At 33.2% G+C, this 14,205-nt stretch overlaps 1 protein-coding gene across 6 annotated transcripts in view; it reads left to right on the top strand.

Annotated features, from left to right (window-relative positions):
- The window catches only part of HFM1 (helicase for meiosis 1), a 104,790-nt gene that overhangs the window by 36,859 nt on the left and 53,726 nt on the right, over window positions 1–14,205 (top strand). For all 6 annotated transcript variants that reach the window (XM_070486819.1, XM_070486818.1, XM_070486817.1 and 3 more), the window contains 9 exons: window positions 1,617–1,817; window positions 1,901–1,989; window positions 6,658–6,701; window positions 6,809–6,910; window positions 7,311–7,456; window positions 8,639–8,733; window positions 9,647–9,780; window positions 10,576–10,623; window positions 13,414–13,494. In XM_070486819.1, the coding sequence (XP_070342920.1) occupies window positions 1,617–1,817; window positions 1,901–1,989; window positions 6,658–6,701; window positions 6,809–6,910; window positions 7,311–7,456; window positions 8,639–8,733; window positions 9,647–9,780; window positions 10,576–10,623; window positions 13,414–13,494 (940 nt within the window). The remainder of the gene's footprint in view (window positions 1–1,616; window positions 1,818–1,900; window positions 1,990–6,657; window positions 6,702–6,808; window positions 6,911–7,310; window positions 7,457–8,638; window positions 8,734–9,646; window positions 9,781–10,575; window positions 10,624–13,413; window positions 13,495–14,205) is intronic.

Raw genomic sequence — 14,205 nt, 5'->3', positions numbered from 1 at the left:
TTACCAGGTCATGTCCTTTACCCTTTTTTCACATTGGGATACTAAACTTTTTTGATTGATTTGTAAGTAATTATTAAATATTAACACCCTGTAATTCTTGAAACTCTCATCCTCTGTGATAATGACTACTTTTGTGAGTGCTGTTTCTCTGTCTCTCTTTCTTCAGTTTTCCCCTAAATTAAGGTCATCCTACGCCTTTTGCTCATCTCAAACTGTACGTTCTTGTGTGATCTCATCCCTACCCATGATAGCATTGAAAATGTTTTGTTATTTCCTTCCTGTGCAAGTAGAAACTTATCAATCCATGTTCCTGTCAAAGCGTTGGTCAGTTTCATAGCAGGGCATAAAGCCTGATTACTAACCAGGCTATGGGAAGGTAAAGATTGCTCATCACAAGTTCAGAAATTAACTAGTGACTCTGGCATTGAGTCTGAAATGTGCTTTTGGCACTGCCATCTCTCAAGTGTTTATTTTTTGTTGAAGGATTGTCAACCCTTGCCAATCTAAGCCAACCATTCTTGCTACTCTTCAGGCAGTATTTAGGACAACACAAAAGAAGTGTTAGCCATCTCTAGGCATGGTTCTGAAAAATAGCAAAGAAATTACAATGATAGTGAGAAATTCAATTTCTCTGCTAAGATCAACTTTAATTTTACTTTGGACTCTTAAAAAGGAAAATAAAACAAAATAAGAATAATTAATTGGAAGTTTACCAAGGTGAAAAGTGGGTATAACCTTGAAATATTGCTGTTGACATTATTTACCAATGTATCAATAGAACAGTGTCAATGTAATATGTAATATTGAAAAAGACTACAGTAGTCTCCCCTTATCTGTTGTTTAATTTTCTGCAGTTTCCCTTACTCACAGTCAACCTCAGTTCAAAAATATTAAATAGGAAATTCCAGAAATAAACAATTCATAAGTTTTAAATTATGTGCCGTTCTGAGTAGCATGATGAACTCTCACACCCTTTCGCTCCGTCCCTCCTGGGATGTGAATCAACCCTTTGTTCAGCGTATCCATGCTGTATACGCTGCCCACCATTAGTCACTTAGTAGCCATCTCAGTTATTAGATCAACTGTAGCAGTATAGCAGTGCTTGTGATCAAGTAACCCTTATTTTGTTTAGTAACGGCCCCAAAGCATGAGAATAGTGATGCTGATAATTCGGATATGCCAAAGAGAAGCCATAAAATGCTTCCTTTAAGTGAAAAGGTGAATGTTCTTGATTTAATAAGAAAAAAAATTGTATGCTGAGGTGGCTAAGAACTTTTATTACAGTATATTGTTATTTTGTAACTATATTATTTTATTACTGTTATTGTTCTATTTTATTATTGTTAATCTCTTACTATGCCTAATTTATACATTAAACTTTATTATAGGTATATATGTATAGGAAAAAACATAGTATATATACGATTTCGTACTATCTGTGGTTTCAGACATCCACTGGGGGTCTTGGAACAAATCCCCCTCAGATAAGGGGAGATTATGGTACTTCATTGAATATTTTTATGTCTTGACTTTAAAGTAGTCTATAAATTGGGCTATTTTTAGCCGTAAACTTTACTAGAAAAAACTTTTAATGTATATATTTGTGTTATGTAAAGATTGCAGAATGGCTTTCAGATGATACAAGACCTGCTGTATGTCTGAAAATGGATGAGAGACACAGACCTGTTAAACTTCGGAAAGTGGTCCTTGGATTTCCCTGCACTAGTAACCAAACTGAATTTAAGTTTGATTTAAGCCTCAACTACAAAATCTCCACTGTTATACAAACATACTCTGATCAGAAACCTACACTTGTGGTATGGATTATTGGTTGCTTATTTTTTAGTGTAATGTTCAGTTTTTAATATGATTAATACAAATATTATTCATTCATTTTCAGTTTTGTGCAACAAGGAAAGGTGTGCAACAGGCTGCTTCTGTTCTTGTGAAAGATGCGAAATTTATTATGACTGTGGAACAGAAACAGAGGTATATTTTTTCATTTATTCGTGAAGGTAGAAAGACTTTTAAGGATCTTCTAGGTAAGATGAGAAAACCAGGTTCGTTCCTTAACCTTTTTAAGTTACTTGACCTCGCCAAGCCTCAGTTTCCTCATCTGCAAAATAAGGATAATAGTAATTTGAAGGATTAAGTGAGATAATGAATCTTAATGCAACTATGATCCTGTCTTCATTTCACAGCCATATTTCTTTAAAGGTTATTCATATTGCTGCCTTCATTTTTTTAACCCACTTTCAATCCAGCATCTGTTATAATCTATCACTAAAGCTGATCTTGCTAATTGATCCCTCAGGAGCCTCTAACACATTTGACCACTGCCACCTTATTTAAAAACTCTGGACTCTGTGCTTCCATCATCATCCCTTACCAAGTTTCTTCCTACTTTGCTGGCTGCTCATTCCCAGTCCCCTTTTCACCTCTTCTACCCAGCTCTTAAATGTTAACATTCTAGGGGTTCTATGCAAGGTTTGTTCTTTCTAATTCCATTCTCCTAGGTATTTGTATCTAGCACATGGGTTCAAAGAATATTATCTACATGTATATTTGTATATGTCTGTGAATTCCTAAATTTATAGCTCCAACCCAGACCTCCATTCTGAGCTCTAGGTCTATAGTCCATCTGTCTAATTGACATCGCCAACTGTTTATCTATGGGCATCTCAAACTCAGTATGTCCAAAATAGAATCTTGGTTCTTTCTCTCAAACCAGCTCCTCCTTTAGTGTTCCCCATCTTAATTATACATCATCGCTCTGGTTTCTTATGGCAGAAACCTATCACTGATATCTCTCTCACATTCCTCTCCATAGGCAATAAATTACCAACTCCTGTTTAGTCTTACTTCTAAATATATCTCAAGTATATCCTTTTATCTCCTTCAGCACTGCCACCTCCCTAGTTCAAGTCACTATTAATCTCTTGCCTTTTATCTGATGACCATACATATACTCTTATCCCACTTTATCTAGTTAGCAGTGTGATTGTGTAAAATTACAAATCTAAATATGTCAGTTTTCTGCCTAAAACCCTTTAATAGTTTCTTTTAATTATTTTATTGGGTTCACATTTGTTTATAACCCTTTAATAGTTTCTTGTTGTCTTTAGGATAAAATCCTAAATCCTTAATAAGGCCTGCAACACCCTGTATAATAGAATGTCTAGCTAATTCTGCAGACTCATCATGACCATGCTACGCCTTTACTCACTATAGTCAAGCCATATTGGCCTCTCTGTTCTGAGAACATATCAACTGTCACCCTATAAAGGGCTTTCCTGCATCATGTTTTCTTTGCCTGGAATGGTTTTTACCTAACTCTTATTCCTCCATCAAATCTCACCTTTAATGTCAGCTTCTTGGAAAGTTTTTCATGGTCCTCAGTTTCCCCTTAGTTACTTTTATAGGTACCCGGCACTTTTATTTCATAGCCCTTATTATAATTGTAATAAATACTCCTTTGTTTAATTGTTATTTTAATATCCATTTTATTCATTAGATTGTAAAGTTCTTGAGGAGAGGAAGACTTATGGTCATCTTACTTACCATTCCGTCTTGGCAGGTCTCAGCAGAGTGCCAGCACTTTTTACTACTTAATGAATGTTAGCTTATTATTATTAATAACAACTTTTGGGAATCAATAAACATATTTAGTGGTAGACCTCAGACTAAAATTGGATTGAATAATTACATGTGGATATGAGCAGATACTGAATTTTCTGACTCATTTTGTAAGGGGTTGGGGAAGTACTTTTCTCTGCTTTCGGTCAGATCAGCTTTCCAATTATCAGTCTATCCTGTGACTTCCTCCTCCAGTCACTTTGTCAACCAAGGATGTGTACTAAACCTAGAAGATACCAATTTAGTTTTCTGACATTCTTTGGCTTTCTATCCATTAAAAAGATGGATTTCATGCACTCAAAGTAGATGAGGTCTGAAATGTAAACAGAAAGGGAGAAAGTGAAATTAATGCTAACAAGATAACAATAGCATAAATTTCTTTCTACCCACCTCTTTGTTTTATACTCCAGAGAATATTTATCATATATTGCAGTCAGTCTTTTACTAGGAACAATAAATGGTTGAATAGAATCTCATTTGTATGTTCTGCTTTTGCTTCATTCCCTGAGAAAAGCGTAAGTGAAAAGGAATGGAGTGCCGTTTTTGGTTGGTGTAGTCTAGGGAAAGAGACTCTGCTTATGTCAGTTCCTCTTGAACCAGTCTCATTCTAGCAACTCCTACAAGACTTATTTTTGCCCATCAAGCCCCAGATTCTGTTACTAAGGTTTCTAAACGTGTCTAACATGCCAAACTTATTTGTACTCTGGTCTTTTTAGCTTTTTATTAAATAATTTTTCTGTTGTATCATGCATTTAAATAACAGAATACTTCTAGATTTTGACATTTCTTAGTTAACTTTCGGGAGTTAATTGGTGTAGTCTCACAGTAAGAATGCTTCCTGAGACACTGGTTTTAATCAAGAAGACTCCCTGGCTATTTGTGGCCAGTGAGCAAGCATGTTGGGAGAATGTATGCATCCATTAGGTCATTTTGCTGGCATCATTGATAGTTTTCATACTAGCTGCACTTGGTTTTATAACATTCTTGATTTTTAATTTTCTAAATGTTTTTAATAAAGATGGTGTTTCAAAAACAGATTGACCAGCTCACTAGAAAACTAGTGATAGAGTAAAGGTAAAACTGGAATTAAAAAAAATTGTGAGTATAGAGTAAAGAGGCTATAAGTAGCTATGAGTAATTTGGAGCTTTCTACTTGTTGGGTGAATAAACTAGTTGATCAAGTTGGGCCATGTGACCTGTAGTCAGAAAGAGATGTGGCTATTAAGTAATAAGACCTATTTTCTTGCTCATAGACTAACTCTGAAGGAAATTTTTAAAAACTTGGAGAATTCTTAGGGCAATAGTGGCGTCATTCACGTAGAATAACTATATAGCCTTCTATGAGAATACTTAATTAGCATTTTTGAGCTGAACCTATCTATATAAGCAAGGAACTGAAATAGATAACATATAAGTACTCTTAAAACTAATATCCATTCCATCCTCTCCGTTTTCCCCTGTTCTCTGCTGCATACAAATGAGCTAATCTTGTTTCAGATAATCATTTTTTTACACAGAGGTGTCTATCATAATTTCTTTTCTCATTTCCTACTCTTACCTAGTTACTCAAGGAAAATTTCTCTCCTTTGATTCTCTTCTTTCTTCACTCTTTGTCCCTCTTCTTTTCTTTCTTTACGCTCCTTTTTTATTCCTGTTTCTTCAGGAGTAAAATGCTGTTATTAGAAACAGCAGGAAGTTAGAGACCCAGATTTGAATTGTAGTGCTGCCACTTTTACTAGCTGTGTACCATTGGACACATTACTTAGCTTCTCTCAGCTTCAATCTTAATCAGGGTTGGATATTTGGAAATCAACTGTCTATCTCACCATACAATTGTGAGAATTAGATAAGGCAACATTTCAAAGACATCTAAAAGTGCGTAGCACAGAATTTGTGCTTAACACTAACATGTCCTTTCCTCTTGCCTTGTTTTCATTACATTATAAATCCTTAAAAAAAAAAGTGAATGTTATATTAAATAATGCCTGATACTGTCATATCTGCAACAAGGAAATGGAAAAACACAAATTTGGAGGTTCTTAGACATAATTAAGAACGGACCTACCAACCCAAAATCTTTCAAAGTACCCAGAATTCCTTTTCAAATAGTCAAGAAACTCTCTTAACTTCCTCTTCTCTTTTAACCTAACCCAGTTTTCTTTCAGTACCATACCTCAGAACACAATAGGCAACTTCTCTTATTTCCATCTTTTTTGGTTTACTTACTAGTGATATAGTAGAGGTTTAAAAATTGTTATTCCTTGTAAATATTTTTCAGGCAAATTATGGGAGTAGGCGTGTGTTCTGACTAATGAACATAAACATTTATAAAGTTTTTTTTCCTGTGGAAAGCGAGTTTTCCAAATTTCTGGTTTAAAAGTGAGCTTCGATGTTACAGCTAGTAAATAAAGAACTTTTTTTTTTAAGTTTGTACTCTTTTACCAACCTCTCCCTACTTCCCCCTATCCTCAGCCTCAGCCCCTTGCAACCACTTCACTTTTCTACTGTTTCTGTGAGTTTGACCTTTTTTTTAAAAAAAATTCCATGTGTAAGTGATACCATGCTGTATTTGTCTTTCTCTGTATGGCCAATTTCACTTCCATAATGCCCTCCAGGTTCCTCTATGTTTTCATGAAAGGCAGAATTACCTTCTTTTCTAAGACTGAATAATATTCCATTGTATATATACCACATGGTCTTTATCTAGACCTCTCTCGATGGACAGTTAGGTCGTTTCCATACCTTGGCTATTGTGAACAATGCTGCAGGGAACATGGGAGTGCAGATATCTATTCAGGTCCTTTGCCCAGTTTTTAGTTGGATTATTTATTTTTTTGCTGAGTTGTAAAATTAGAGACTTCTGAGTTTGAAAGTTTGATATACTTTACTTCTTGAAGATGGTTTTCAAATAATGATATTTTGAAAATATTTTATCTGTAAGCTTCAAAATAATTAATAAAATAAGAATTTTTTGATGTTAATCAGAAAAACTCTCAGTAATTTTATGGTATTTTTAAATAGGTTACAGAAGTGTGCACATTCCATAAGAGATTCAAAACTGAGAGGTAGGTTTAGAGCTAATTTTTGAATAGCATTTTCAGCTATAGATAAAAGGAGTCAATTATTGATAAAATATTAACAGTACATAGCAGATGATATATTTCTGTTGTAGATATCTTAATACATGGTGTTGCTTATCATCATGCTGGTATGGAACTGTCAGATAGAAAAGTAGTTGAAGGAGCTTTTACTGTTGGAGATCTACCAGTTCTTTGTAAGTAAAACATTCTTATGAATATTAAGATATTTTGGAAAATTATTTTTAAGAGGAAAAAAAGCTCAAGTATTCTTACTTATTTCTACTTTTCTTCCAAGAATCTAAAATTGTGTAACTACACGTGTATATATATATATATGCTACAGTAAACTTTTTGACAGTTTTAGTTCTTTATCATGTTACTGAACATAGTGCAATTTGAAAAGTAAGAATTTGTAGTTTTTTGGTTTTAAGATGTGTTATTTTACATGGAAATGTTCCTTTATTCTTTTTTTCTCTAAATTCCCTATATATGAGTTTTTACTACATTTATAAGAATATATCTTTTATAAGAAAATGTCTACCTGAAGCAATAACGCTATATGGCTTGAAAGTAATATTCCTTCATCTGATGCAGTTACTACCAGTACTTTAGCTATGGGAGTAAATTTGCCTGCTCACCTAGTAGTTATAAAATCTACAATGCATTATGCTGGAGGAATGTTCGAAGAATACAGTGAAACAGATATTCTTCAGATGATTGGTAGAGCTGGTCGACCTCAAGTAAGTGACAGTATTTTACTTTTTGTAACTTATTTTAAAAACAAGGTAGAAAACAAAAAACTCTTTTTATATATTTTTTGTTAAACTTTAGACTAGGTTTAGAAATAAATGTAACTGAGAAAATTGACTTTAATGGAGGAATAGAAGTAAAACAAGTCTTGCCAAAGGGGACATACTCCCCATCTCCCACTGAGCTCACATTGGTTGATGAATGGTTGGGTTTATGAATGTGTACACTGTTAAAGGTTTTTTTGGTTTTGAGTTTTTTTGTTTTTGTTTTGTTTTTTTTTTATTCTGAATGGGGATGCTATTGGCAATTTTGGATGGGACAGTTTTTCATTGTGTAGGACTGTCATGCATTGCAGAACATGTAGGATTCCTGGATCCTAGCACAAAATACCTTTAGTGGTCCCCAGGTATTTTGACAGTTAAAAATCAGCTCATACATATTATAGAACGTGGCCTACTCTGACAAATACTTGGATAAAGATGTCATTAGTATAGGTACTAAGGGAACATTTAGGAAAAATACCTTTTCAAAGAATGTCAAAATATTATGTTAAGTGAATCCATAATTTTTATAGGATAAATCAGATTGTACGTAAACTACACCAAATCTTACAGCTTTTATCCAGTTACTTAAGTTTGTTTTGATTTTACACTGCCAAAATTATGTTATATTGAAAGCAAAGTGATGTTTTTTACATCTGTGCTCTTGGAAAGATTTTATTTTATTTATTTATTTATTTATTTTTTTTGAGGAAGATTAGCCCCGAACTAACATCTGCTGTCAATCCTCCTCTCTCTTTTTGCTGAGGAAGACTGGCCCTGAGCTAACATCCATGCCTATCTTCCTCTACCTACTATGTGGGATGCCCACCACAGCATGGTTTGCCAAGCGGTGCCCTGTCTGCGCTGGGGATCTGAACCGGCGAACCCTGGGCCGCCGAAGTAGAAAGTGCACACTTAACTGCTGCGCCACCAGGCCGGCAGCCCCTGGAAGGATTTTAAATTAAATTTTCAGTTAACATTCAAATTCAGAAGCATTTTTAAAGCCTTTTTGACCTGTTGTTTAAGAGAGGGGACTATTTAATATAAAATTAAGGTCTTGAGTTATTGAAGAGAACTGGTATCAACATGTGCCCCTCTTTACTAAATTTCCCTCTGTGTGTTTTTTTCCAGTTTGACACTACAGCTACTGCAGTTATTATGACTCGGTTGAGTACAAAAGAGAAGTATATTCAGATGTTAGCTTGTAGTGACACTGTAGAAAGCAGGTAATACAGAAAATATTCCAAAAAGATGATATTAATATGGCCTATATTTTTTCTTTTAGTATATTAAGAGGAAATTTGGTTAGGGGATTTTCTAAAGCCATTTTCTTAAAACTTTTCGATAATCTTAATTAGAAAATTTGTGTCCTTTCAAGAAATTTAGTAGTTAAAAAAAAGACAATGTAATATTTTTATTCGGCTGTGTTTCTTTGCATATGGTAGCATGTATCCTTGTTATAAAAGGCCAAATTAGTACATCTCTTTACATTTTTAAAAATTTGTTTAGTGATAGAGAGGCAATCTGAAACCTTTTAGTAAAGTATTTGATTATAATACTCTTGGAGAAAATAGGATATAATTCACTCCCCACCCTTTTTTAAAGCAATAATATCTTCTAGAGCCATGGAGTAGAGAGAAATCTGTACTCTTTTTAAAAGTTGTACTGACTTACTATGGTTTTCTTATATGTGTGTGTATATATATATACATCTCTCTATTTTTTTTTTTGATGAGGAAGATTTGCCCTGAGCTAACATCTGTTGCCAATCTTCCTCTTTTTTGCTTGAGGAAGATTGTCCCTGAGCTAACATCTGTGCCAGTCTTCCTCTGTTTTGTATGTGGGATGCCACAGCGTGGCCTCATGAGCAGCATGTAGGTCCATGCCCAGGATTCAAATGCGCGAACCCTGGGCCATCAAAGTAGAGCGTGCAAACTCAACCGCTATGCCACCAGGCTGGCCCCTTCTCTTAGATTTTTAAAAATTGTTATCTTTCATGAATTATTAAAGTAGCAATAAGTATATTATTCATTTATATTCACTTACATTATTGAATTATTGAAAATATTATCAACCTTTAAAAAAGTAAGAGTTATGACATTGAAATACATATACTAATGCGAATTTTTTTTCCATTAGTTTGCACAGACATCTTATTGAGCATTTAAATGCAGAAATAGTATTGCATACCATCACAGATGTGAATATTGCTTTGGAATGGATACGATCAACCTTGCTTTATATTAGAGCCTTGAAAAATCCATCTCATTATGGTTTGTTACTTTGATTTGGAAAAGTAGTAATTTTGTCAAGCCATTTGGGCCTTTATTTATACTAATAGATAACAGAGTGGATTAAAGAAACTAATATGTAATGAACAAAAGTAACAACTTTCACAAATACATTTAGAGGCAAGAGTAGACAAATGTGAGAAATCTTTATCTTTTTTAATTTTAGCTTTTCAGTAAGGTTTAAAATCAGCACTATTAAAAATACACCTTTTACAAAAATATTTAACTCAAAAATAACAAAAATGCCTAAAATTATTTAAAATAAGTTCAAGTGAAAAAAAAAGCCTTGAATTTTGTGTGAACTGGCGTTCACATCAAAGAATATACTACTACTATTACTGCTAGAATTGTTATCTTGCTTCTAAAGCTAACGCACATCTGGTTATGTTGCTTCTAGAGGCTTCTTTTGTGTGGTGTGGGTTATAAAATAAAAATCCTTGGGATTGCTTAAAATCCAGTTATAACCTGACTTGTTGAAATGCCATTCTAATGCACACAGGTTCAAAACTTTCAGCTCTCCAAGGGGGGAAAAATACAGTATTCCTGCTCACTGTTATACAGTAAAATGAGGAAAGGCCAATTGATATCAAAAGGATTTTGCAACAGTGGTTGTTTTCTGTAGATGTTTAAGCCTTGTTTTAATTTATTAAGCTATTTTCCTATTTAAGATTTAATTAGACTACTCTTTTTCTAGGTAGCTTGGGTATAAACTGAACCTATAAAGATGAATGAAGTCTATTCTATTTTACTTTTTATAATTTTTCATAACTTATTCAGGTTTTGCATCTGGATTGAACAAAGATGGAATCGAAGCAAAATTACAAGGTTAGACGCATTTCCTTCTAAAAAATTATATTCTATAAATTTAATGAAAAAGGTCAGTTATTGTGAAAGTAAGAATACTCTTTTGTGAATTATTTTTTAGAAAGTAACCTTTTGTTGGCAGAAAAAATATAGAATTATTTCTTTTTCACATGTAAATAGAGGTTGGCACATGTACTTTTTTTCCAAATTAATCTGTTTATTAATTCTATCAGAATATCTTCCTTTGTCTAATATATTAACTCAGTTTATTTGTTTTTATTTTTAAAATGACCCTGGTCTTTCAAAATGTTGCCACATATTAATTATTTCCTAGTTAAATTTTATTTGAAAATATAAGCCTAACTTGATTATGGGGTTCTTATCCTAATCTGTGCTAATGATGTATTCCTGTCAAACCTCAGCTTTATTTTTCATTTAACACTCAGTATTTCATTACCTATCTTTTAAAATATCAAAAGATTGTTGAGCATTTGTTAGAATTAGAAATTGTTCCCTCTTCATTGTTTTGACACTCTCTTCCAGTAAAAGAAAAAATGTTAGATCCACTAAAAATGTTTAGCCAATTTTAATTTGTTCTCTACTTGGATATACACATATGGCAAATAAAAATGCAGAGATAAGGATAAAGTGGTAAAATTGTCTTGCTTAAAGAGTAAATATGTTGTTGAAACATGGTGATAAGCAATACCATATATGCTGCTATTGAGAAACAGATCTATAAAATAGTTGTATTATCCTTTATTTATTGACCAATTTTGTATTAGAGTTTTTAAAGCATATATTTTGATTATAATGATCAAATACACACAATAAATCAGACAGTTCATGAGATATCTTGCTATATTCTGATAACTGTAATGATTTAATTTTTGTTAAATTAGGAGGATCACAGTTCATGTTTGCCTTATCTTCCGTCGTTATAGGGTAGCTAAGTTTTGCATATGAAGAACAGCCAAATTTATTGTATAACTGAACGTAATGTTTTGGTATCCTTGGAGGTCTGCCTTAAGGCTCTTAGGAAAGGTCGTTAGCATAAAATATGCTGTTTCCTAAATTTGGTTATCCTTTCTTGCTCAGTGTCCTCCAATAGCTACCCCATCGCTCTTAGAATAAAATGCAGACTTTCACCAGAGCCCACCAAGTTCTCCCTGACTTGATATTTCCCTGCCTATTTCTCTGACTTCATCTCTTATCACTTTCTCTCTCTTTTATTCCACTCTCTCCAGACTGGCCCTTTTGCTATTCCCTAAACACACCAAGCTTGCTCCCACTTCAGGTCATTGTGTTCTCTGTTCTTTATTCTTGGAACACTTCTCACATATTTTTACATGGCCTGCACCTTCATATCATCCAGGTCTTTGTTCACATATCAACTCCTCAGAGAGACCTTCCTGGGCTACCTTATTTAAACCCATCTTTACAGAGAGGAAGGCAAAATGATTTCCATGTTGTTATTGCCATTTTCCTGTTCTGGGAAAAGGTGATGTGTTTATGTTGAAAATTAGGATGACTGTATCCTTACTTTATATCAGAAATTATGTAGCTTTATATCAGAAATACACATAAGCTTTAGTTAAAAACTTAAAAAACTATCATTCTTTAGGTTCTTTCTCAACTTTATTTTTCTTCATAGCACCTTTTAATACCTAAAACTATATGATTTACTTTTTATTTGTATATTGATTGCTTTCTTCAGTAAAATATTAGTTCTATAGAGGGTGACCCTTGTCTTGCTCACTACTGTGAACCTAAAACTTAGAATAGTGCTCAGCATGTAGTAATCATTCTTCTTCGACTGATTAACTTACTGAATGTTCACTTAATAGTGAGTAATTAAGAAAATTAGCAAAGACTTCAAAAGCATTACTTAACCACACACTTAAAAATGTCAAGCTGCCTAAGCAGTGTTGCTTAAACTAAATTATTTCCCAAAGAACCTTGCCTTCTAAGGACTGTGTGTTTGTGAGCGACTACTCTGAGATTGAACAGATTGTGATATTCTCACTCTCTGCTCTGAACTACTTCCAGTCTCCTGGCTTTATGGCACAGAACAGAGAGAGCACTGTAAGCAGCAGGCTACTACAATTGCTCTTATCCCCATCAATCAGTGAGAGTGAACCTGCACTGCTTCCTAGTCAGAGGTTCCTAGGTAGCAATAGTGGCATATTCAGAGATGCTGGAGTAAATGCTAAATGCATCAGCTAAAATAGTCTTAAGTGGCAAGAGAGTGGCAAACTCGGAGGAGGGGAAAGACTAGTGTTTTTGGCACAATCTTTGTAGAACTATTTGACTCTTTATACTTTTTATATATATATATATCTTTGATAAAAGTTAAAAAAAAAAAAAGAAAAGAAAAAGAAAACCACTTCCATGTTGAAAGTCACATAGCAAAGTGGTTACTTAAACCCGGAGCAACTTACTTAGCCTCTCTATTTTGTTTCCTAATTTGTATATGAAATAATATTAATACCTACCTTATTGTGTTATTTTGAGAATTAAATGAGGTAATACAAATATATCATTTTAAAAGCTCCAAGTTGCAAATGTTATTTTATCACTTACTGAGTATTATTTTTATTATTTGTGTTATTATTATTAGAAAATCTTTTTAGCATTTGGTTGGGTTCTTTTATTTAAATGAGTTTTTTCTTACCACTTAAGTAGGGACTACAGTTCTTCCTAGAGCAATTATGTACACAGAAACACAACTTTAGCATATTTAATAATAGATACTGTTTTCTGCTTCTTCCTTATTTTACTAAAATAAAGATGTATTCTCTAATTGAACAGAATTATGTTTGAAGAATCTGAATGACTTATCATCTCTGGACTTGATAAAAATGGATGAAGATGTTAATTTCAAACCAACTGGTAATTTTCCATCCTTGTTACTAAGTTTAACGGTTGCTTATTTAAGACTAAATAAAAAAATTTTTTCTACTAAAATTTAGATAATGGTAAAATTAAATTGTGATATCAGTTCTCAAGAGGGTATCAACATTATTAGCAAGATAAATTTATACAGCAGTCCTATTTATAAAATCATAGAACTTCTTTTTGATAGGCATAGAATTTGTCTTCACCAAATCTAAGTGACTTTTAGCAGAAGATTGAAATGCTCAAATTTCCGGGTTGCTTCAAACCTCTTATAACTCTTGTGGATATTCTTTTGCCACTTCTTAATTATTCAGATTGATTATCTGGATGGTTACTTAGGCTCCTTTTCTCTTTCTCTCTCTCTCCTTCCCTCCATCTCACTCTCCCTTACTCCTTCCCTCTCTTTTTCATTCTATTTAGAGTATAATAGAAAAGAGAAAGAATGTTTTGTAGTTTTTAGCACTCATGATTGAAAGTTTCTTGGGGGAAAATATTGACTTCATTATTCTAAATTAATCCTTTTAAGAAAGAGTACTTTACTGAATAAAAGTTGGGAAGTATAGAAAAGTTTTTTTAAAAAATCAACATTTGACTGTTTGTTAATATTTGGCATGTATTCTTCCATTTTTAATGCATTTTTTATATACTTGCAACCATACTATAGAAATGTATGCTTTTGTATCATGTTTTTATTTGTATTTAATA

This window comes from Equus asinus, chromosome 16 (assembly GCF_041296235.1).
Source record: "Equus asinus isolate D_3611 breed Donkey chromosome 16, EquAss-T2T_v2, whole genome shotgun sequence".
Classification (NCBI taxonomy): Eukaryota; Metazoa; Chordata; class Mammalia; order Perissodactyla; family Equidae; genus Equus; species Equus asinus.
The sequence above is the reverse complement of the archived record's forward strand: the minus strand, read 5'-3'. Positions and strand labels throughout refer to the sequence as shown.